This window comes from Gouania willdenowi, chromosome 11 (assembly GCF_900634775.1).
Source record: "Gouania willdenowi chromosome 11, fGouWil2.1, whole genome shotgun sequence".
NCBI lineage: Eukaryota > Metazoa > Chordata > Actinopteri > Blenniiformes > Gobiesocidae > Gouania > Gouania willdenowi.
In genome coordinates this window covers 32,179,286-32,206,411 of record NC_041054.1, presented here as the reverse complement: position 1 = coordinate 32,206,411, position 27,126 = coordinate 32,179,286, and the positions used below count along the sequence as shown (strand labels likewise).

General features: G+C 38.5%; 1 protein-coding gene across 1 annotated transcript in view; it reads right to left on the bottom strand.

The window, feature by feature from the left end:
• Positions 1 to 27,126, bottom strand: part of ctdp1 (CTD (carboxy-terminal domain, RNA polymerase II, polypeptide A) phosphatase, subunit 1) — a 139,340-nt gene that overhangs the window by 40,764 nt on the left and 71,450 nt on the right. The window contains 1 exon segment of the mRNA XM_028461289.1: positions 24,401 to 24,545. Within this exon segment, the coding sequence (XP_028317090.1) occupies positions 24,401 to 24,545 (145 nt within the window).

Sequence of the window (27,126 nt, the reverse complement as noted above, 5' to 3'; positions counted from 1 at the left end):
GTACAGGTACACGTACAGGTAAACACTTGTAAATTGGGTTAGGGTCATTGAAATCACGCCCACATTTCAGGGAGGCTCCGCCCAGAGTGCGTAACTGGGATGGAGGTGCACAGTGACTGACTTAAGTACAGGCTGTGATGCGGGCCATGATGTCTATGTATATAATACAGTTAATCATATGATCAGCAGATCCTGTACAGGTACAGGTACAGGTACAGGTACAGGTAAACGGGTACAGGTACACGTACAGGTACAGGTAAACAGGTACACGTACAGGTACAGGTACAGGTAAACAGGTACAGGTACAGGTAAACAGGTACACGTACAAGTACAGGTACAGGTAAACGGGTACAGGTACAGGTAAACAGGTACAGGTACAGGTACAGGTAAACGTACAGGTAAACGGGTACAGGTAAACGGGTACAGGTAAACGGGTACACGTACAGGTACAAGTACAGGTACACGTACAGGTACAGGTAAACGGGTACACGTACAGGTACAGGTAAACGGGTACAGGTACACATACAGGTAAACAGGTACAGGTAAACAGGTACAGGTACACGTACAGGTAAACAGGTACAGGTACAGGTAAACGGGTACAGGTACAGGTAAACGGGTACAGGTACACGTACAGGTAAACGTACAGGTACACGTACAGGTAAACGGGTACAGGTACACGTACAGGTAAACGTACAGGTACAGGTAAACGGGTACAGGTACAGGTACACGTACAGGTACAGGTAAACGGGTACAGGTACAGGTAAACGGGTACAGGTAAACGGGTACAGGTACAGGTAAACGGGTACAGGTACAGGTAAAGGTACACGTACAGGTACACGTACACATACAGGTAAACGGGTACAGGTACAGGTACAGGTACACGTACAGGTACACTTACAGGTACAGGTACACGTACAGGTACAGGTACAGGTACAGGTACAGGTACAGGTACAGGTAAACGGGTACAGGTACACGTACAGGTACAGGTAAACGGGTACAGGTACAGGTACAGGTACACGTACAGGTACACGTACAGGTACACGTACCTGTACCTGTAACTGTACCTGTACGTGTACACGTACAGGTAAACGGGTACAGGTACAGGTACACGTACAGGTAAACGGGTACAGGTACAGGTACACGTACAGGTAAACGGGTACAGGTACAGGTAAACGGGTACAGGTACAGGTAAACGGGTACAGGTACAGGTACAGGTACAGGTAAACGGGTACACGTACAGGTACAGGTAAACGGGTACAGGTACAGGTACAGGTACAGGTACAGGTACAGGTACAGGTAAACGGGTACAGGTACAGGTAAACGGGTACAGGTACAGGTAAACGGGTACAGGTACACGTACAGGTACAGGTACAGGTAAACGGGTACAGGTACAGGTAAACGGGTACAGGTACAGGTACAGGTACAGGTACAGGTAAACGGGTACACGTACAGGTACAGGTACAGGTACAGGTAAACGGGTACACGTACAGGTACAGGTACAGGTACAGGTAAACGGGTACAGGTACAGGTACAGACTCTGATCAAAGTTGAGCTGGTTTTCACACATTGACAGTAGCTGCATCATCACTTTATATTCATAGAATCATTGTGAGAAACATTTAGAGATGTTTTTAGCTCCAGGATCATTAGGTTACATTTTAACTAATGTTCCACACACTACAGTCTGAAAAACATTCTGACATTTTATCAATAGTTCAGTGATTATTTAATTTTCACACTGTAAACGTTTACTTTGATCTGATCAATACTTTATAGATATAGATAATGTAGTGAGGGGGGTGTGTCCTTATTTATCTTCCATGTTCATCTTCCAATATGTCTGTAACTCCATCACATATAAAGGTAAATATGGTATAGTAATAAGCTCCACCTACAGAAATAGATCTGCTATACATCATATTTATCTGGTGGACATGTCAGCTCCTCTAAATAGTCACTGTGTGTGTTTGGGTCTGGAACATGTTCAGTAAACTACTTAGCATATGTCTCAGCTCCCTGTAATGTGATCAGCTTAGAGCTATGAACATAGACTGTTCACATCACTAATGATTAGTCACAGATATGCATTGGTTCTAGACTCACACACTCTATGAACATATACTTTATTTACTATTATTATTGGTCATAACTGCATAACTGATGTTTTAATGTATAGTATAAATGTTATTCTTTACTGGGATATTAAACTATTTTTCTTTATGTGAATTCTTCATTTTTATTTTTAACCCAAACTTTGTGTTATTTCACCACTGGTGAATATTTTTAATTATTTACATGAGGTTATTGTAGCTTAGCTCTGTGTCTGATAATCATTTATTGTTTATCAGTTTTTCACTAGTAACATAAAAAATATAAAAACTATTGCATCAGAAAAACATTTATTTATGAAATCACAAAGTATGAAATATTTAATTAAATGACATGGAACAAGATGTATTTAAAATAAAACTCTATTTTTTAAGGGACCAAAACAAATCAAACAATAAACAACAACACTTGTGAAAAAAATCATATAATAGCATTTTTTCTTGAATATTACAATTGAGTTTTAATGATTTTTTTTTTCAAGATCCTCCTGTTTTTTTTACACAAACACAAACAGTAAATGAATGTGTATTAACATGAACAATAGCAGACTTTCACATAAACTGTTCCTTCTTATAGGTTAAACTTATGTTAAGATAAAGGCAAATAAAGCATGAAAATATATGAAAGAGGGTTTATTAATGTATGTGTCACTAATAAAGTTGTAAACGTACTAAATACTCGTCAGGAGGAATTAATAACGGAACGTGAGGAAAGAGACTTATAGAGCTATGATAATGATGTGTCAGCTGATTCTCATCATTAGGATAATTAATTCAAACCAACCCACAGAGTCATGTGTTACATATAAACATATATATTATATACGTGACCTTTTCACTGAGTTAAAGTTCACCACACACACACACACTTTAAATGCTACGAGTGTCTGTCACAGTGATTGGATAGCCTCACATGCTAGCTACGAGTGTGCTAGCTTTAGTTTACGCTGATGGAAGAAAAAGTAAAAACCATGTTCACTCTCTGAGAAAGCAGTCATTAAGAATATAACTATTATATGTTCTTAAAGAAGCCTTTAGACGATCATCCTTAAATGACGTTACAATACATTCCCATTAAACCGAAGCCCTTTACAAACCGCGTACATAGAACAGACACAGATACGACATCAGCTGCATCGTACACAAACATGAACCTGAGTTTAGGAGCGTCAGCATTATTATTACTGTCATTATTGTGTACACACAGGTCAGTAGTGGCTCTGGGTGGTTTCCAAAGATTGCAGGTCATCAGTTCCAGCGTGACGGAAAGTTTTTCCCTGATTTGTAATTGATCCACAATAATAACATAATTCAAAGCAGAAATCAGACTCCAGAAAATGTTCATGTCGCTTCCTTATTGGTCTTTAGTTGTTTAACTAATAATGTATTTCCTGTGTTCTATGCAGACTTCACACAGGTAGCGTTTTGATTTTCATGGATTTTCACCGTAAATGTTATTAAAAATGTATGGCTAACTTCTGATGTCCCACTTCTCTTGATGATCTCCAGAGATTTTGAGCCCCGTCAGTGAAACACCCTAGAAGAAATGTGTTAAAATAAGACATTTGTCCCATATTAAATTCTGTAGGGGGCGCTAACGCGCCAATGTCTGTTTTTCCACATTGAGCTGGTTTAGGGCCAGGAGTAGTGACTGACCAATTCATCGTCCAGCTGATTTATTCGGCCAATTTTTGCGTGAAGCAAGCTCTTCAATCCCAACAGTAGGTTTTAAACTCTCAAAGCATCTTTTACCTGTTTAACATAGCGTAGTTCTGTGGGTCTACGTATTGTATCGCATTTGTAGTTAACGAGCAGCTGGCTGGAGGTTTGACGTGTGTGTGTGTGTGTGTGTCTTTTCCTCTCTCTCTGTTTCTCACTCAGCGCTGAGAAGTTTTTAACTTTTAGAATGAATTTACTACTTGTTTGAATATTTATTCTTGTTAATATTGATATAATTTAGAACAGAAACTAGAACAGTTTGTTGCTCAATGCACATCTGACATCACGTTATTTTCCTCTGTTAATTTATGTTCTGGGGTTGTGTTGGAATGGACTATTATTCATGGTTTCTTTTTGTGTTTAATATTATAATAATATATATTTATACTGAATAATCCTGTTAATAAAATATATCTTCAGTCAGACCAACTTTTATCAAAGCTATTTTCAGAACAAGGACGAACAGTTTTCTTTCATTATATTTCATGAGATGTCTCACTCTATTTTACTTGTTCTTGTTCTACATCACCGTTTTTATTATTTGTTAAATATGTTTTACTTGGTGTCGTTCTACCTCACCTTGGTTCATTTCAATAAATGTTCCTTTTTTTAAATTGAGACTTGTACCATTTGTTATCATCGTGTAATTTTTATGATGTAAATTGAGGGAACAAAAGTAGTATCGGCTCCAAATATCGGCTCAATAAAATCAGCAGTCTGTATCAATCATCTGTTAAGGCTGATGGGAAAAAAATTGGCATCGGTTCTAAAAAACCCATATTTATTGATTACTAGTCGAGAGTTTAACAAGTGAGTCAGGTTTGACATAAATCCTACTGTACTTCATATGTGTGAATGGGAGCATTTAAAAAAACTAAAACAAAATGAGGTCAAATTCCTGGCTCCGCCCTGCAAACACCATAAAACTTATCAAAAAAATGCTCTGTGCATCTCATCATATTCATTTATAGAGTATTCATACTAAACTGCATTCTGACCTAAGGAGAACTAATGGAGGAAAAGTCATTTGAATAAATGGGGCCCCTGGTGCCACTGTGACACGTACGGGGTAAAGGGCCACATTTACTGTATATATTGGTATGTGACAATGATTCGGTTCCACCAACTGTAATATTTGACCATCAAAGAAATGAGAAATCAACTTTAGTTTTTTCTTACTTTTGGGGTCCCTTTGGGTCCCCCTGGACCACAATTTGAAAATCAGGCTCAGTGTCGATGCGTACACATCTATAGATTATAGCTACCAAATATTAGCCTGATCCGTTCATGAATAACAGAGTGATTTTAACTAGTGTAAACAACAACAACAACAACAACAACAACAACAACAACAAAGTGAATCCATAGCCTAAAAATACACAAACTGTATCAAACTAACCTTAAAACTCATCATGTTTGATCTACAAACTGTTACGACTCAGTGAAGGAGATTAAAATATAGAACAGGTAGAAAACGTACAGGATTAGACTGTTTCACTGAGGGACTTTATACTGGATAATCCTAACACTACAGACACACTACAGACACACCACAGACACACCACAGACACACCACAGACACTACAGACACTACAGACACACTACACACACTACAGACACTAACAGACACACTACAGACACACCACAGACACTACAGACACTACAGACACACTACACACACTACAGACACACTACACACACTACAGACACTACAGACACACCACAGACACACCACAGACACTACAGACACTACAGACACACTACAGACACACTACAGACACTACAGACACACTACAGACACACTACAGACACACTACAGACACTACAGACACACTACAGACACTACAGACACACTACAGACACACCACAGACACACTACAGACACACTACAGACACACTACAGACACACCACAGACACACCACAGACACAATACAGACACACCACAGACACAATACAGACACACCACAGACACAATACAGACACACCACAGACACACCACAGACACACTACAGACACTACAGACACACTACAGACACTACAGACACTACAGACACACTACACACACTACAGACACTAACAGACACACTACACACACTACAGACACTAACAGACACTACAGACACACCACAGACACACCACAGACACACCACAGACACAATACAGACACACCACAGACACAATACAGACACACCACAGACACACCACAGACACACCACAGACACAATACAGACACACCACAGACACAATACAGACACACCACAGACACACCACAGACACAATACAGACACACCACAGACACAATACAGACACACCACAGACACACCACAGACACACCACAGACACAATACAGACACACCACAGACACACTACAGACACACCACAGACACAATACAGACACACCACAGACAAAATACAGACACACCACAGACACACCACAGACACACCACAGACACAATACAGACACACCACAGACACACCACAGACACTACAGACACACCACAGACACACCACAGACACACTACAGACACACTACAGACACACCACAGACACACCACAGACACACCACAGACACACCACAGACCCAATACAGACCCAATACAGACACACCACAGACACACCACAGACACACCACAGACACTACAGACACACCACAGACACACCACAGACACACCACAGACACACCACAGACACACCACAGACACACCACAGACACACTACAGACACACCACAGACACACCACAGACACACCACAGACACACCACAGACACACCACAGACACACCACAGACACACCACAGACACACTACAGACACACTACAGACACACCACAGACACACCACAGACACACCACAGACACACCACAGACACACCACAGACACACCACAGACACACTACAGACACACCACAGACACACTACAGACACTACAGACACACTACAGACACACCACAGACACACCACAGACACACCACAGACACACTACAGACACACTACAGCTGAGCTTCTATGTAACACTAAGTTAAAAACAAGGTCAAAACTCTCACTGACTTTATATTATTAACAGCTGTAAAATAAATACTGTAGATATATAGATAATAGATGGTCCATCACTGGATGGTTAGCATGGGACAGTCATGTGGTTCTGGTCTGAACTGTGGACCAGCTCTAAGTAGACCCTCACCAACGTCCATGAGGGTTTATGGGACTTTGTCCAACCAGTCCACATGTGCTTTGTGGACATGGAGAAGTGGAGCTAAGGTCTGATGAAGGAATCAATGCAGAAATGGACCCAATATGGATGAAACGCATCATCATGAGGTAAATACAGAACCACCAGTTCACGTAACGTTACTGTATCTGTGAAAGCATGGTCTTCATCTACTCAGAGCGTTTAAACATCTCATCAGCTACAGAAGATCTGTGATAAAGTTGTTCTGTTGTTGTGGATGAGATCATCAATACCAGTGATTGTAGAGTCTAAGACATCATAGATTATTGATCACTTCTGATACTGTAAATATTCTGAGCCCTAGTGGTGAAATAAGTGTTTAGTTATTAGTTATTAGTTACTGGGCAATGTGCAATAGTTTCTATGCAATACGCTGGCACAGTATTATGTTAATACTGATATGAGTGTATGTGAACTTTTTTTAAATCTATTTATATTGTATATACATTGTTTATTCTTATGTTTGTATTTTTATGGGGAGCTCTATCTCATTACATGTTATGTAATGATAATAAAAGGCTATTCTATTCTAGTTTAATTATTATGGTCTGGAATGATGTCATCACGATCATTTAAATTAGATTATTTAAATTAAGTTGATGAAAACTTAATCAATAAATCTGATCAGATTCAGTAAATCATTGATCCCTGAGGGGGAATATGGTGACATTAATGCTGCTCTCATAAATCTTTATGACACTAGTACAGTATCTGTCAGAAGTATGTATTCATATAGTGGGAGGAGCTTAAGTAGAGGTGTACATACTGTACTCTGTAGTGTTATAAAGGGTTTATTTGTGGGTGTAAAATAAAATAGTGTGTGTGATTTATCTGGTTTAATTCTATGAGACATGAATATGATAAATGTGTTTGTTTTTTTACTCATTTTTATATATTTTTTTGTTTGGTGTATTTTTCTGTAATATATGTTTTTTGGAGTCATTATGTGTATTTTTGTATCTTTCTGTTGTCTTTTTGTACATTTTTTGCATAATTATAGTTTTTTGTTGCCATTGTAGTGATTCTGGAATCGTTTTGTGTATTTTTCTATCTTTTTTGGTGTAGTTTTGTGCATTTATATCGTCATTTTGTGTTATTGTTGTAAAAATATTTAGCTTTGTGTATTTTGAGTCATTTTCATATTTTAGTTTTTTGGTGTATTGTTCTGTAATGTTAGTTTTTGGAGCCTTTTTATATATTTTTGTGCATTTCTGTTGTTTTGTGTAGTTTTTGTATAAATATTGTTTATTTATTTCTTTTATTTTACTCATTTAATATATTCTTTAATATAAATACCTTATGAGTGGTGAGTGCGTGATCACACACACACACACACACACACACACACACACACACACACACACACACACACACACACACACACACACACACACACACACACACACACACACACACAGAACTTCCTAGATTTATTAGACAGATATAAATAATTAAAAAGGTTAGTCAGAACAACTTACTGTATATCTACCTTTTAATTGTAGGTTGTTCATTATTTTTAATTACATTTTTATATTTGACACTTGATTTTGTTTCCTCACAGGATTTAAAAAATAATATATTTTGAGAAAAATGAATTTAAAAAAAGGATTTTACAGGCCCCTATATAGAGTATCAGACCCCCTAATAGTCCGTTCCTTATAGGACCCGAGTCAGAGCTTGGTCACCATCACCAGCAGTAAGTAGAACTGGTTTCCAGAGAGGGTTGGGCTAGTAAAGGACCGCCCCTTTGTCACTGATTCTGATCATAACTTTTATTACAGTGTCTAGGTCTAGTCAGGGGGTCCAGTTTGGGGGCCTCAGGATTGGATCACTGCTTTTTGCAGATGATGTGGTTCTATTGGCTCCATTGGGTCGTGACCTTCAACTCTTACTGGATGGGTTCACATCCCAGTGTGAAGAGGCCAGGATGGACCAGGGTCTGGTTCACAGTGAGAGAAGGATGGAGTCTGCAGTGATCCATGGTGGTTCAGAGGGAGCAGAGCGCTAGATCTAACCATAGATCTACGTTCTTACCCTCACCTGTGGTCATGACCCAAAGAACCAGATCTCAGGTACCAGCAGGTAGGGTGGCTGGGCTCAGAGTAGAGCTGCTGCTCCTCCAAATATAGAAGAACCAGATGAGGTGGATCAGACATCTGATTTCTAGAGTTTTCTATTTTAATTCGTAGTCTTGTGTGTTTTTTGAGTAGTTGTGTATTTGTTGTCATTTTATGAATTTCCCTGTAATTTAAACACAGAACACTAAAGAGAAAGTCATATAAATCAAACTTGTCATAGGTTAAAAATGACTCAGCAGAATCATCATCAGGTCTATCACAGAGCAGTGAACATAGAACATTTCCTTCCCTCCCAGTGGACACGTTCCAATCTATTGAGAATAACTACAATAATGTGTTCAGCCTCTCAAACATCTAGAACTATTAAAAAGTGTGTGTAAAGCATGTTCCATATTTTGCAGACATATGCAGTTCCTCGCCCTAACGTAATGCCTTAATCCCACTGCAGACATATTACATATAGTACATCTAACAATCAATGGGTGGAGTTACAGTGAGTGATGAGTGTGCACAATGCTTAATGAGCCCCCTCTCCCAGGGACCCTGAACGTGTCACAGACTTCATTACACGCCACAAACTGCTGGTTCAGGAGGCCACGCCCCCTTGGTTCATATATATGTGACTCATTAATAAACAATGAACGGTAGAATTAAAACACTCAAAATATGATAGAAACAAGATAATAATCATTCTAGAACAATAGTTCACACTGTACACACTATCAAAGAGAGAAAAATAATACACCATGTACACTATGTGGTGTACATGGTGTAGTGTACATGGTGTAGTGTACATGGTGTAGTGTGCATGGTGTAGTGTGCATGGTGTAGTGTGCATGGTGTAGTACGCATGGTGTAGTACGCATGGTGTAGTACGCATGGTGTAGTACGCATGGTGTAGTACGCATGGTGTAGTACGCATGGTGTAGTGTACATGGTGTAGTGTACATGGTGTAGTACGCATGGTGTAGTACGCATGGTGTAGTACGCATGGTGTAGTACGCATGGTGTAGTACGCATGGTGTAGTGTACATGGTGTAGTGTACATGGTGTAGTACACATGGTGTAGTACACATGGTGTAGTACACATGGTGTAGTACGCATGGTGTAGTACGCATGGTGTAGTACGCATGGTGTAGTACGCATGGTGTAGTACGCATGGTGTAGTACGCATGGTGTAGTACGCATGGTGTATTGTACATGGTGTAGTATACATGGTGTAGTGTACATGGTGTAGTATACATGGTGTAGTGTACATGGTGTAGTGTACATGGTGTATTGTACATGGTGTAGTATACATGGTGTAGTACACAGTGTAGTACACATGGTGTAGTACACATGGTGTAGTATACATGGTGTAGTATGCATGGTGTAGTATGCATGGTGTAGTATACATGGTGTAGTATACATGGTGTAGTATACATGGTGTAGTACGCATGGTGTAGTACGCATGGTGTAGTACGCATGGTGTAGTACGCATGGTGTAGTACACATGGTGTAGTGTACATGGTGTATTGTACATGGTGTAGTATACATGGTGTATTGTACATGGTGTATTGTACATGGTGTATTGTACATGGTGTATTGTACATGGTGTAGTATACATGGTGTAGTATACATGGTGTAGTACACATGGTGTAGTGTACATGGTGTAGTACACATGGTGTAGTACGCATGGTGTAGTACGCATGGTGTAGTACGCATGGTGTAGTACGCATGGTGTATTGTACATGGTGTAGTATACATGGTGTAGTACACATGGTGTAGTATACATGGTGTAGTATACATGGTGTAGTACACATGGTGTAGTATACATGGTGTAGTATACATGGTGTAGTGTACATGGTGTAGTGTACATGGTGTATTGTACATGGTGTAGTATACATGGTGTAGTACACAGTGTAGTACACATGGTGTAGTACACATGGTGTAGTATACATGGTGTAGTATGCATGGTGTAGTATGCATGGTGTAGTATACATGGTGTAGTATACATGGTGTAGTATACATGGTGTAGTACACATGGTGTAGTACGCATGGTGTAGTACGCATGGTGTAGTACGCATGGTGTAGTACACATGGTGTAGTGTACATGGTGTATTGTACATGGTGTAGTATACATGGTGTATTGTACATGGTGTATTGTACATGGTGTATTGTACATGGTGTATTGTACATGGTGTATTGTACATGGTGTAGTATACATGGTGTAGTATACATGGTGTAGTACACATGGTGTAGTGTACATGGTGTAGTACACATGGTGTAGTACGCATGGTGTAGTACGCATGGTGTAGTACGCATGGTGTAGTACGCATGGTGTATTGTACATGGTGTAGTATACATGGTGTAGTACACATGGTGTAGTATACATGGTGTAGTATACATGGTGTAGTACACATGGTGTAGTATACATGGTGTAGTATACATGGTGTAGTACACATGGTGTAGTATACATGGTGTAGTATGCATGGTGTAGTATGCATGGTGTAGTACGCATGGTGTAGTGTACATGGTGTATTGTACATGGTGTAGTACGCATGGTGTAGTACGCATGGTGTAGTACGCATGGTGTAGTATGCATGGTGTAGTATACATGGTGTAGTATACATGGTGTAGTACACATGGTGTAGTACACATGGTGTAGTATACATGGTGTAGTATACATGGTGTAGTACACATGGTGTAGTACGCATGGTGTAGTATACATGGTGTAGTATACATGGTGTATTGTACATGGTGTATTGTACATGGTGTAGTATACATGGTGTAGTATACATGGTGTAGTATACATGGTGTAGTATACATGGTGTAGTGTACATGGTGTATTGTACATGGTGTATTGTACATGGTGTAGTATACATGGTGTAGTATACATGGTGTAGTATACATGGTGTAGTATACATGGTGTAGTATACATGGTGTAGTATATATGGTGTAGTATACATGGTGTAGTATACATGGTGTAGTATACATGGTGTAGTATACATGGTGTATTGTACATGGTGTATTGTACATGGTGTAGTATACATGGTGTAGTATACATGGTGTAGTGTACATGGTGTATTGTACATGGTGTAGTATACATGGTGTAGTATACATGGTGTAGTATACATGGTGTAGTATATATGGTGTAGTATACATGGTGTAGTATATATGGTGTAGTATACATGGTGTAGTATACATGGTGTAGTATACATGGTGTATTGTACATGGTGTATTGTACATGGTGTAGTATACATGGTGTAGTATACATGGTGTAGTATACATGGTGTAGTATACATAGTGTAGTATACATGGTGTAGTATACATAGTGTAGTATACATAGTGTAGTATACATGGTGTAGTATATATGGTGTAGTATACATGGTGTAGTACACATGGTGTAGTATATATGGTGTAGTATACATGGTGTAGTATACATGGTGTAGTGTACATGGTGTAGTATACATGGTGTAGTATACATGGTGTAGTGTACATGGTGTAGTATACATGGTGTAGTATATATGGTGTAGTATACATGGTGTAGTACACATGGTGTAGTATATATGGTGTAGTATACATGGTGTAGTATACATGGTGTAGTGTACATGGTGTAGTATACATGGTGTAGTATACATGGTGTAGTATACATGGTGTAGTATACATGGTGTAGTATACATGGTGTAGTATACATGGTGTAGTATAGTGTTTCATATTTTGGAACAAAGAAAAAGTTACAAAACATCTGTTTTTGAATGAATATAGTCGATAAAACAAGCTTTACATGAGCAATGAGATATAGTATAATCAATCAATCAATCAATCAATAGAAGTGATAAATATATAACTCAGTTTATCTTTAAAACAATGAACAAATAGAAGCTCTGATTTATCTTTTAATAAATACTATAGACATATTTAAAAGCCATAAGCTCTTCTGCTTTATTTTAGTCGACTATCTGCAACAGATTTTGTCGACTAAAATGTCATTTTTATGACTAAAAGTAGACTTTAGGTAAAATAGTTGTGATGATTAAAACATGACGCTGCTAGAGGCAGAGCAGCACACACACACCTACTGTCTGTCTAACAATAATACATCTAAATGTAAATAATAATATCATAAATCTGTATTTATGACACAACAGATGGAGGATTAAACACATGATCAATAATCCACTGAAACCAATGTGATGAAGTGAGACCAACAGTCAGCATGTGTGATAGATGGAGAGATGACTCAGCAGAAATCATCTCATCATCATCTATACTATAAAGATAGAGTAGATAATAAATAAAGTGTGTGACAACAGAGCTGGAGATGAATAAAGTGTGTGTGTGTGTGTGTAGAAGTAAAGGTTTACCACAGAAGAAAAGTCTACAATAAACAAAAAACATGACATCATTTATTAATAAACCTCATCACATATTTAGTGTAAAACTAGAGGCTGATTTAGATGAAATAGAACCATCTCTAGGACCCAGACTAAACCCTGGACCATGTGACACATTCACCTCCCTACTGCAGTCATTAAAAATGTTAATTATTCATCTATTAGCTCTATATATCAGACATAGGCAACTAACGGTGTGGGGGCCACATGTGGCCGTCAGTGTAACAGTGTGTAAACAAAGCCTTTGTTGTTTCCTGTTAAAGCTCAGATAATGAGGCCCTCCCATCACACACACACACACACACACACACACACACACACACACACACACACACACACACACACACACACACACACACACACACACACACACACACACACACACACACACACACACACACACACACACACACACACACACACACACACACACACACGTGGTCCATCCCTACTACACGTTTGATACAGTTTCAGGTTAAAACACAAAATACAGATACACGTTGTGATTTTTGCCAATTTTTTCAATTTCCAAATATGTATTTGTGTTATGAATACAGGTGTTGTGTAGTTTCCACTTGGTTTAGTTTAAATAATAATAATAATAATAATAAAAAGCTTAGTAAATGTATGCAGTAATCAGATCAGTCTAAGTGTTTAAATAAACTCACTTCTGACAAATATGTGATGACGTAATAATAAAATGTATGTCATTAGAGACAGTGAGGTCATGATGTTTCAGCTGATCAGCTGTTCCTGTCTCTCCATGTGACAACATGTGGTCATTGCTGACATTTACACTAACGTGTAGCTCGTCTCACGCTCTGAACACGTGTGGTGAACGTGTGACATTTCATAGACGAACTGCTTTCATTCCCAGGTCATCTTTGTACTAACGCACACAGATGTTCAACAGATGTTCTAAACTGTACAGGTTGGAACAGAAGAAACTGATCCACTCATCTGTGCTCGACTGTTTGACCTGCAGCGTGGACACAACATCACTAACCTGACTTCACTAGTTTCACATTTACACAGACATTAGACGCTAATGTCATTTATTACTAAACGACTTTAGTGAAAAGAAGCATTGATGATATTAACAGACCAGAGCTTAATCAATATGATGTATTGATTAGAGGTAAAGGTGTTCATTGGTCCAGACTGATCAAGGTAAAGTACAGGATCAGTGATCAATAACACACACACACACACACACACACACACACACACACACACACACACACACACACACACACACACACACACACACACACACACACACACACACACACACACACACACACACACACACACACACACACACACACACACACACACACACACACACACACACACACACACACGGAAACTCTTACCGGTCACATGACGTCTCTAAGCAGCTGACGGACAAAACGGGGCGGAGTTAACTCAGGGATTATGTAAGGCAGTAGGGCAGGGTGGGAGATCATGTGATCAGGGGTTATTTTGTCTTAATTGTTTTTACATTTATATGGGGATTAATTTAGGATGTGATTTGAAAAAATGCATTTGTTTATTATCAAATCAGTTATCATTTGAAAAGGATGTGAATATTGTTTTTGGTTTAATTTAAACCACACCCATGGGAGGGGCTAACCTGTTAAAAGCAGTGTTTCTCTGGAGGTGCATGTGGACCAATGTACCTGAACATTTCTGAAAGCCTCTCAGCTGGAAGTAGAGCTGGGACCAGGTTGGGTTTTTATTTCTCTTGATGTAAATATTTATGTTCCACTGTAAATATTCAGCACCGGCAACATTTTTGGAAAATGTGTGTGTGTGTGTGTTTGTATGTATGTGTGTATGTGTATATGTGTATGTGTACGTGTACATGTATGTGTGTATGTATGTGTGTACATGAATGTGTACGTGAATGTGTATGTGTAAGTGTACATGTATGTGTGTGTGTGTATGTACGTGTCCGTGTATGTGTGTGTGTGCATGTGTGTGTGTATGTATGTGTGTGTGTATGTGAATGTGTATGTGAGTGTGTATCTGTATGTGTGTGTGTGTATGTACGTGTGTGTGTATGTGAATGTGTGCATGTGTGTGTGTATGTATGTGTGTGTGTATGTGAATGTGTATGTGAGTGTGTATGTATGTGTGTGTGTATGTGTACGTGTACGTGTGTGTGTGTATGTATATGTGTGTGTATGGTGATTGTAACCCTCAGCCTGTTGTTTAGAGGTGGAACTGTGGGTGGAGCCATGTGTAATCAATCATCTGGCCCCGCCTTCTATGGAGCTGCTGGTTCTCCTCTGGGTGAGTCTTCTCCTCCACCCTGGGTGTCTGTGCTGGAGATCAGTTTGGTGTCTTCACTGTTCATCTGCTCCTCCAGACTGAGGTCCAGACACACCATCTCTGAGCAGTGCTGTGGCTCAGCCACGTCAGGTCACACTGCTGCGTCCACACACACTCACACACACACACACACATGGTGTGAATAAAAGTGTTGATGTGAGCTTTAACGTTGACGTCCTCCTTCTTATTTGTTGTGTTTTATCATCATTACAGAGATCAATAGTGTGTATTAAACTACTCAGTTATCTTATTTTAAACCTGGTCTTAATGTCAGTGTTTGTTTTTGTAAAAGTGTTTAAATCATGAAGAGGGACTAAAGAGATACTTTATAAATACTCACATTTCATAGGAATAGTTTCTTTTCTCTAAGGTTTCATTTAAATATGACATTTACACAGGAAGTATATGTAAATAAGTATGTGATGGAAGCACTAAATGACTCATTAACATCACCTATAGATGGAGGTCAGCCCCTCACTGACATTTAAATATGAAAACATGACAATGACTAATCATAGCATCACATCTACACATTCATAATATAAACACTATTTCCACTTCCTGCTACGCACAACATTTTTAAAAATACTAGTTTTTAGAGCCGAAGCATCAGGAGAACAAAGTAAGTAGCTTCTGCTCTACCTCCACAGGAGAACAAAGAACATCCATGAATGATTTATATTTATTTCCAATAAACAACATGTACACCAACTATTTAAAGGGGACATATTATGAAAAAAGCACTTTAACAGTGTATTTGATCACATATGAGGTAACGTGACCACCAGCACCAAATATGAAATAAATCCATCCAGTGGTTTGTTTGTGGTCTGTGTAAGTCTGATAACACAGAAAAATACTTTCTGTGACATCACAAATGAAATTAAGAAAAAAAAAACCCTCCCCTCTGCTGGTAACTCCACCCATGAACTCCACCCCCAACCTGATGAAAACCTTTGAGAAAGTCCACCATTGTTTTTGTCACTAGTGAAGGAGTGATGGCTACTGGTAAAACTAAATACAGAACTTTCCTGCTGCTGGTGCCACGCCCCCACAGTGAACGTACACTGTAGTGCAGTGGTCCCCAACTGACGGACCGGGGTCCAGGTCCGGACCCCAAGACCTTTTAATCCGGACCTCCAAACATTTTTGTTTAAAAGTACTGAAATAAAATATATAAATTAATTTTTATCAAAAGTTATTTTTGAACAGGCGTGCGCGAGGGCAGCTATGTCAGTGTTGGGTCCTTTGCAAGAGCCGGGGTCTGGAGAGATCACTTTTTGGCTTGTATACACATTACTATGAGATACGTGAATGGATGATGGCATTGTCAAAAATTAGAAAAGTGGACTCAGAAAACCGCGTCTTTGGAGATGAGTGGACTGAGGCGGATGCTTTCATTTTGCCTTCATCGAGTATTTATTTGTTGAGTCTTTTGCTCTTGTAAAAAAGTGGAAACATCAAGCGGCATTTCGAGACAAGACAAAACTTTCAACAAAAATTATAAGCCAGGATCACCCGCGAGGACGAGGAAAATTGGTGATCTGAAAAGACAGTATGAGCATGCAACACAGGTAATAGTGCAGTCCCTTACAGCACAGCAACAAGCCTACCAGTGCTCACTTCATGTACAATGGATTTTGGGCAAACATAAAAAGCCTTTTACTGACTCTGGAATGGTGAAAGAGTGTATGGAGGCGATGGCAGACACGCTGTTTAAGTGTAAAGAAGGACAGCAGCTAAAACAAAAGATTCCCTTCATCCACAACAACAACTAGAAGAGCTGAGCTACTGTTGGAGGATGTGCAGTCCCAGCTTGACAGGGCCATCCAAAGGGCCCCGTGCATTGTATTATAGCTGCTGATGAATCAACTGACGTGAGTGACAACGCTCTGGTGTATGTCTGATTCTATCATCAAGAAACTAAAATATTTGTAGAGGACATTTTAGGAGTCACAGCTTTGAAAACACACACCAGGGGAGAGGACATACTGTATATTTGGCCATAAAGGAAATGCTGACAGAGGAGAATCGATGTAAATATGTCTCCATCACCACTGACGGGGCACCGTCTATGATGGGAACAGAAAAGGGTGCAGTCAGTCGACTGAAAGAGGACAACCCAGAGCTCTTGTCATATCACTGCATTATCCACACGTCTGTTCTCTGCTCCACATTTTCAGAGCACCATGCAGAAGCTATGAACACCATCACCAAACTAGTGAACTTTCTCAGGGCTTCATCAGCTCACCAGCATCGTCTGCTCAGGGAGTTCTTAGCAGAAGTAGATGCTCCTGCCAATGACCTGCTCTTACACTCCAGTATCAGATGGTTGAGTAAAGGAAAAGTGCTGGAACGCTTTTGGAAGATAAGAAATGAAATTAAAGATTTCCTTGTGCAACAAAAGAGTCACAAGTCTCAGATGTTTTTGCACTTTTTAGAAGAGGAACGTAACATGGACATACTGGCCTTTCTGGTTGACATCACAGGACACTTAAAGGACCTCAATGGTGGCTGCTGATCAGTCTTTTCAGAGGAAACTGGACATTCTGAAAATGGATCTTGATCAGGACTGTACACATTTTCCTTCACTGAAGGAGATACAGGACAGTAATGTCACTGCTCATTCTGACTTCATCCAAAAGTTGATTGAAAACTTTAGGGCTCGTTTTGATGGCTTTACATTGGGAGATCAGCTGATGCTTTTTGTAAGGAGTCCATTTATTGTTAAGAATGTTATCTATTTCTGAAAGGAGGCAGTACATGTGTACAAATGGTCTAATGCACAGGCCTTCAAATGGAGCTATTAGATTTACTGGCTGATGTAGTGTAAAGAGAACAATGTGAATCCTCTGACTCTGTCACATTTTGGCTGCAGACTGTGGCAAAGGCAAAGTTTCCTGTACTTAATAAAGTGGCAGTGTACACATTAACATTGTTTGGCTCTACCTATAGCCTTTTCTACACTAAACATCATTAAGAATAAGCACCGCTCACAACTGACCATTACACGTGCTTTGACTCCATTCCTATATAGATTTAAGAGAGTTCTTGTTTACAAAATGTTTACTTTTTTTTTGTTGCACTAACAGAAATATTGTTTTACATTTTTATATATAATGCATTATGAGGTGCAACATTTCTTTCCTATTTGCACTTTTGAAATACAATGTTTGCACGTTTATGTGCATTAGCAGCTGTTCACAACACTGATGTATTTTTTTCTGAGTGGTTATGATGGTAATTCATTTGCACCTAATGTATTAAGACATTCAGTATTTATTTTGATGCTTCCTGTTGCTGTTATTAATGTTGAAAGGTTTGATTTGTACTAAAAGGAAAAAACATACTTGAATGAATTTCAACAAAATCAGTAACAAAGTAACAATTTAATAAAAGGACAGAAAACTGAATTATTGTTGGGTGTTTTTGGATGTCCGGACCCTCGTCTACTGGGCTGATCGGGTTAGTGGACCTCTTGCCAATTTAGTTGGGGACCCCTGCTGTAGTGTCAGCACTATTTGTTCAGGTGGAGGTGTACTCCACTCTGTGGTTCAGTGCATTGATCAACCTGTTCTATCACCTCGTATCACTGATCTGACGTGTTTATGACACAATGTGATGCAGCGTTGGAGAAAATAAATGATGATCACATTAAATACACTATTCATGTCGTTAGAAGAGCAGAGGAGGAGAAAGTGACTCAGCAGATTAACACTACAGTGACAGTTTGAATGACAGCTACTGCTGTGAGACGGACTCACAATAACAATAGTCAATTAAATATCATGTGTTTTACTGTAATGTGCAGTTTATTGGCTGAAAACAATAACCACAGTGTGTGGATAGTAAAAATAAAAGTGTTTTGGTGATCACTGATCACTCTGTGAAAGAGCGACACATGAAGTGAGTCAGCGTCTATAGACACGCCCACTCATCAATATGCATAAGTAGGTCCCAAAACGGCCCCATTTCAGAACTGATCAGAAAGTGACTTTTCAGAGGTTAAAACTCTGGAAAACAGGAGAGTTTGTGAAAATAAACCTCAAATATGATATTTTTGGAGTTTTTAGAACAAATAGAGATGATGATGAATAATATGTCTCCTTTAATGCTTTGAAATCCAAACACAGGAGCAGCTTTTAGCGTTAGCTGCGTTAGCTTTATTAGTACAGACAACACAAAGATGTGTTGGAGCTTCTTTAGATGTTTCTTTGTTATTTAACCTCTAAACTGCAGATGATTCTATGTTTGAGATGTGGTCACATGGTCCTGTTGAAACTAAACACACAAAGTGACACACAAATCCACAGAATGACTAAAAACACACAAAACAGCAGAAAGAATAAACCACACATGAAATTACTCCAAAAAAAACAACAAAATTACAAAATATTATACAATAATTACACCTAAAACACAGAATATCAGTACAAAAGCACACAAAATAACCAAAATACACAAAATGACAAAAACAAATACAGAAGTTGACCCTTAAAATACACAAAAACTATAGAAAGATACACAATAGGACAAAACGACTCCAAAAACCACACAAGAAAACTGTTAAAATACACAAAAATAACACACAGAATGGGATAAATACACAAAACGTCTCTTTAAAAAATTACAGAAAATGACTAGAAAAATACACAAGCCGACCAATAAAATACACAAAGATTACAGAAGACTAAACAAAAGGACAAAAACACAAAATGACTCAAAGTCACAAAAAACACACAAAATCATTCTAAAAACCAAACAAAATTACAAAAATAACACAAAAAGACATCAAAAATACACAGAATGACTCCAAAAACACACAAGACGACCAATAAAATACACAAAATACCAGAATTACACAGAAAAACATGTAAAAATGACATAACTGTGTAGTTTCCTGTGGTAATGCTCTGATTGGTCAGTATTCTAATGCTGACATGAATGTTGATCATGTGACCCTCAGATCAGATACAGTCACATGTTTGTGATAAGTATTGATTATATGACACTATACTGTACAGATGTGTCAACTTCTACAGTCTTTTCTATGCAAATGAAGAGGATTCATAAAGTGATGTTTTACAGCTGTGTTGTAAAATGAACATCATAATGAATACAGTGAGCTCACAGTAGGTTAGTGATCTACAGTGTAACCAATCACAATGACACACTCCTCCAGGGTAAATACTGTATGTGTAATAAAGCTGTGCTGCTGCAGCATTAAAGAAAACATCAAAGGAAAGTGTTCAGTTAAAGGAGCACAGGACAAAGAAAGGGTTTTAATGTGAATGAGTCTATACACATATTTCTACCTTATGCCTTCATCACATTGTGATACATTTTCTACAGCTGATCTAAGCGTGAATTTCCCACGCAGTTCTGAAGACGTGGTAGAGCACGTTCTCTACGGATTAGAGATAAACCAGAAACAAAGAACACAAGCACAGTGGACTAAACTACTGTTTGGTTCTACAGACGTACGCAGAGGCATGTGCACAGGTGTTACAGTAAACGTCACAGTGTGGGTCTGTTATCATCCTGTAGTTACACTAACCCATGTGGTGTCTCTATGAGTCTGATCTATACATCCTGCTCTATGATCCTTTATGTGGAAGTCAAATCATTTAGCTCTGATGTCACTTCCTCTCATCTCACTGTAAACACTCCTCAGCAGCTGATTGGTCAGACCACAGATGGACAAATATCAGCACATATTTATTACATTACAATGGTTCTCCATACTTTTGTTCTATTTTGAACTATTAGTACAATTTATTCACTATAATTGTTAATATACATAATTATTACTGAATTCATTATAATTAACATGATTTTAACAAGCATTTTTTATTTTATTTTACTTAAGCAGCTGTGGTGGGGTTCAAAAAGAAGAACCACGACCATCCATATGGAAAGTCGACTTTCATTTATTTTTCCAAAAATGTTGCCGGTGCTGAATATTTACAGTGGAACATAAATATTTACATCAAGAGAAATAAAAAAACAACCTGGTCCCAGCTCTACTTCCAGCTGAGAGGCTTTCAGAAATGTTCAGGTACATTGGTCCACATGCACCTCCAGAGAAACACTGCTTTTAACAGGTTAGCCCCTCCCATGGGTGTGGTTTAAATTAAACCAAAAACAATATTCACATCCTTTTCAAATGATAACTGATTTTATAATAAACAAATGCATTTTTTCAAATCACATCCTAAATTAATCCCCAAATAAATGTAAAAACAATTAAGACAAAATAACCCCTGATCACATGATCTCCCACCCTGCCCTACTGCCTTACATAATCCCTGGGTTAACTCCGCCCCGTTTTGTCCGTCAGCTGCTCAGAGACGTCATGTGACCGGTAAGAGTTTCCGTGTGTGTGTGTGTGTGTGTGTGTGTGTGTCTGTGTGCGTGTCTGTGTGTGTGTGTGTGTGTGTGTGCGTGTCTGTCTGTGTGTGTGTGTGTGTGTGTGTGTGTGTGTGTGTGTGCGTGCGTGTGCGTGCGTGTGTGTGCGTCTGTGTGTGTGTGCGTCTGTGTGTGTGTGCGTGCGTGTGTGTGCGTGTGTCTGTGTGTGTGTGTGTGTGTGTGTGTGTGTCTGTGTGTGTGTGTGTGAGTGTAAAAACACTGGCTCTGATTGGCTACTATGAAACATGACTCCTCGTCACTACAGCTGTGTGTGAATCCAGGGATGTTTTCATATAATAGTTTAATTAAAACATGTAATGCATCACATTTAACGTTCAGTAACGTTAACGACGTTATAAAAAGTAATTAGTTCGATGACCTCGTTACTGAATAACAGACCATGTTCAGTGTCCATGAGTCTTATTAATCTAATCAATAGTTCATAAGGGGGAGGGACATAGATTCATGGTACCTCAGCTTTAAAACAGTCCAACCATCCTATAGGTGGCGCTACCATCTAAAGTTCATCATTTAGAAAACTCACAACAAATCATTCAAATGTGCTACAGATTTGTAACTTTCACTAAAATATTTCACCAACACTGAAGAAACTTTATTATATTTAATTTAATTGTAAATTATAAAGTTCATCACTGTGTTTTTATCAAAAACTGTCAAACTTATTAAACCTAAACCTCCAACAATTGTTGCTGATTTGACACCAAACTGTCTCCAGCTGATCTTCACACAGACAAAAATATAGAATTATTTCCTGAAATGTCAATATTATTATTGTTTTCTTCAATTATTAAAAAAATAAAACAAAATACGACCTCACTCACATGTTTTGGTAAAATATCTGTCATTTACAGTTAGTGTTTGTAAACAATGATATACTTCATCTTCAGAAGAATAAATAATAAATATAATCTCTATGACACAGACTCCCCCCCCCCCCCCCCCCCAACGTACCAAACCAACGCCACAAAATCAGTAAAAGTCAACAATGATGATAAATAGTGTCTCAGTTGTTTCTGATCAAAAGTTACACTAATGTGAATAAAACTATTTATTATGATCAATCCAGATCATCTAGTCAGACAGACACCACCATTACACACATCAGTCAACAAATCCATCCAATGAGTGCACAGCGCTCGTGCATACAATGGCCGGTCCCTCCTTTATCCAGCTCTGATTGGCCAGGACTAAAGCCACTCCCATAGGGTTTGATATCACCAATTTCTACAGGCTCTGAGCTCTACAACGCCGTGTCAATCATTCTGATCAGTCAAAGAATTGCTGAATAACTCACATTCGTAACAGCATCAAAGAGTGGAACCTAAAATAGCATTACGCATGGCACAGCAGAAATATGAAAAAATTGATATGTGTTTATTTTGAGCCACATTGCAACACCTAGTGGTCAAATAATAGATGAACAGTGATTGGAATCAATGTAACTGACATATTACACTTACACACTTATTTTCAAACTCGTTAAAAACTTTGGCACAGTTCAATCAATCAATCAATCAATCAATCAATCAATCAATCAATCAATCTTTATTTGTAAAGCACCAAATCATAACCAATGGTATCTCAAGACACTTTACAGTAGAGCAGTCTTAAGGACGGACTCTTCATTTTATGGATACACACATATGCATATATACGTATATACACATACAGTTGTGGTAAAGTGAGCTTCAGCCTGAACTTTTTAGTACAAAAAAAGATTGTTTTCTATTTGATGTACATGTCTAGTGAGGTGTTCAGGGCACGCCCCTCCAGAAGGAGACCCCAAGGAAGACTAAGGACACACTGGATGAAGTGACCAGGGAGAGGGAAGTCTGGGCCTCCCTGCTAAGGATGCTGCCCCTGCGACCCTTACAACGGATAAGCAGAAGAATAAGAATGGATGGATGGATGGATGGATGGATGGATGGATGTCTAGTTTTTTTTAGGCGGACTACAGAGTTCTGTATTTAAAAGATGATTTATTGTCACTCCATAATATATTTATATATAATAAATGTGAAATAATCTGTAACCACAGTCAACTGTAGCCATGAAGGTCATGTAGAAGCTTAGAAAGAGCTCATTTGTTAAGGCTTTTAGAGGTTGATAGAATGAATGCTTCTTACCTCCTTGTCCATACTGTCCAGGTCTTCTTTACACAGCGTGTACAGAGGCATGCTTTCAGACATGCTGGGCTGACGTTTACGACGTGAGGGCCCCGGCTGATCGCTGTGTGGACACGACCCCGTAGGGTCATCCTGTGGCCCCTCCCTGAAACACACACACACACACACACACACACACACACTCATGTTGACAATACATTTGGAATATTACTATTTTGCTTTTGTTTTATGGTCCATCTTTTATTTAAAGGTTTTATTTTATTATTATTTGTATTTTATTCTAGAATCTGATTAAAGTGTACCTGTAGTGTAAATGTGTTTAATGTATTACTAATAAACAAATATGATCACCGTTTTATTAAAAATAAAAACCACATTAAAAGGACTTTTTAGAATGATTTAATACATTAGGACATAAACTATGGAATGAATGAGTTTTAACACAATGTCATTATGTTTATAATTTTTATCTCTGACCTTAGTATTTCTGTTCATCAGTTCTGTCATCGTTTTGTGTGTTTTTATCATTGTTTTTGTCAATTATTCCGTGTTTCTGGTGTTTGTTTATTTCTCTGTTGTGTTTGTGTATTTTTGGTGTCATTTTGTGTATTTTGTTGTTTGTTTTTTTTATTATTCAGTATATTTTCATTGTGATTATCATTATTAACTAAAAATAAACATTATAAAACCCCACATTTTTAATGATGTCATATGTTAATTTTCCTCTTTTTCTCAAGTATGTCCTGTACTACCATCACGTACCCCCATTTGAGAACCACTGACCCAGAGGAGTGCTTCTCAAATGGAGGTACGTGGAGGAGGACTCAGAGAGAAGAGAACGAGACAAATATAGACATTAAGACAGAGGCTCCGTTCAAAGCTCAGATGATCTGCTGCTCTAGGTTTATGAAAGACTGGAAATATGGAAACACGTTGCTAGGATACAAAGTTCTCCTTCTGTTTTGAACAAGTAAAAGATAAACACACGTTATATTTACATTTTCTGCTGAGTCATTAGAGGAGTTATGTTATGAGTGAAATGTGTGGCTACATTAGCGGTGATTTAGCGCTGTCCTTAATACTGAAACATGGATGATGTGACAGATGTCACTCAGAGAGAGAGAGACGGATGCTCGTGCTTCTTTAACGCTGACTCATCATTCTTTTATTAAACATTGAGGTTATTTAGTTGTTTGTGTTCACATGATATTATTGGAACATTTAGTTAGCAGAAGGAGGAAGGATGTCGATCGATCAGCTGGCTGATCAATCGGTGCTGATCTGTGATTGGCTGATCTTTGCATATGAAACAGATGTTTTCTACCTAAAGTCTGTCATAAAGTCAGCCATTGTTCTGTTCTGCTGTGAGATGACTGACAGGCCCCGCCCACCAGCTCATGCGTTTGTGTGTGCGGCGCATGCCTCTGCTACACAGCTGTAGCATCCGTTAGCTTAGCATGTAAGTTTTACACAAAAACAGAGCAAAAGATCACAATGTGTACTTCCTGTAACGTGCAAATAAGTCTTAGTGCAGCTGTTAACAAAACGCTACGTCATTACACCGCTCAGTGTGCAGCATGTGAAGCTAGTAATCAAGCTAATGCTAAAGCTAATGCTAGCGGTAAACTGAGCCAGGGGTGCGCTGAGAGCGTTTATCAGTGAAAGATCAAAGTTACTATTCTGACTTCCACTAATGTATAAGTGACTGTAATAATAAAACAACTAACCTGAGTCATGTTTATTCTGTTATTACACGTTGACTTATGAAAATGTTACACATGATACACTTTATTATTTATTTAGCTTTTGTCCTGTAGCTGTTGTAATTTATTTTTTGATTAATATTTTTATATTTAAATATAATAAACATTTTTTATTTTTGCTCAACAAGGAAACTCAGGACACTTCATTAGTGATTTAAGATGTTTTGTTAGTTTTTGCTGTAGATTATTGTTATTATTATTATTATATCATCTAAACCCTGTGATTTTCTTTATTTGTTAAAGTAAATACTGCTGACTGTGCACTTTATTGTAGCTGTAAACAGGTCTGCAGTGGAACATGATGGACACTTTATTTAGATTGAAAATGTGAGAAATCAAAGACTACAGGAAGTGATATCATTTAGTATTTTACAAAAACAATGATAAAAACACACACAACGATGACAGAACTTCCCCCCGGAAGAGCTGGAAGAAGTGGCCGGGGAGAGGGAAGTCTGGGCCTCCCTACTGAGGATGCTGCCCCCGCGACCCGAAAACGGTTAAGCGGAAGAAGATGGATGGATGGATGGATGGATGGATGGATGTTCTATACTTATAATGTATATCTGAGATAACTGCTTCATGTGTAGTTAAAACAACATGTTTGTATTGTTTCACAGGGATTGTTCAACGTTTTACTATAAAATTAGATTAGAACATGTGTTTAATGTCAGTTATGAAAAAAAATTGCTGTCGTTCAATCAGGCTTTTTTAAAAATTGGCCAGAAATTTGCAATCATTTCATCCCTAAAAATGATCTTTAAAAATGTTTAATTGTGTAACATTTTTGTCTCTCAGTCGTAGAAAAACTGATGATTTATACATTAAACTGTGTCGGTAGCTAATTAGCTAATTAGCTAATTCCGGCGCCGGCCTGAGCGGCAGCCTCTCTAGCAGCTCCGTGCATTCTCGCGCTTTTTCTCCCTTCTATTTTTTACTTTGTGGTATTTTTGTTACTTTCTT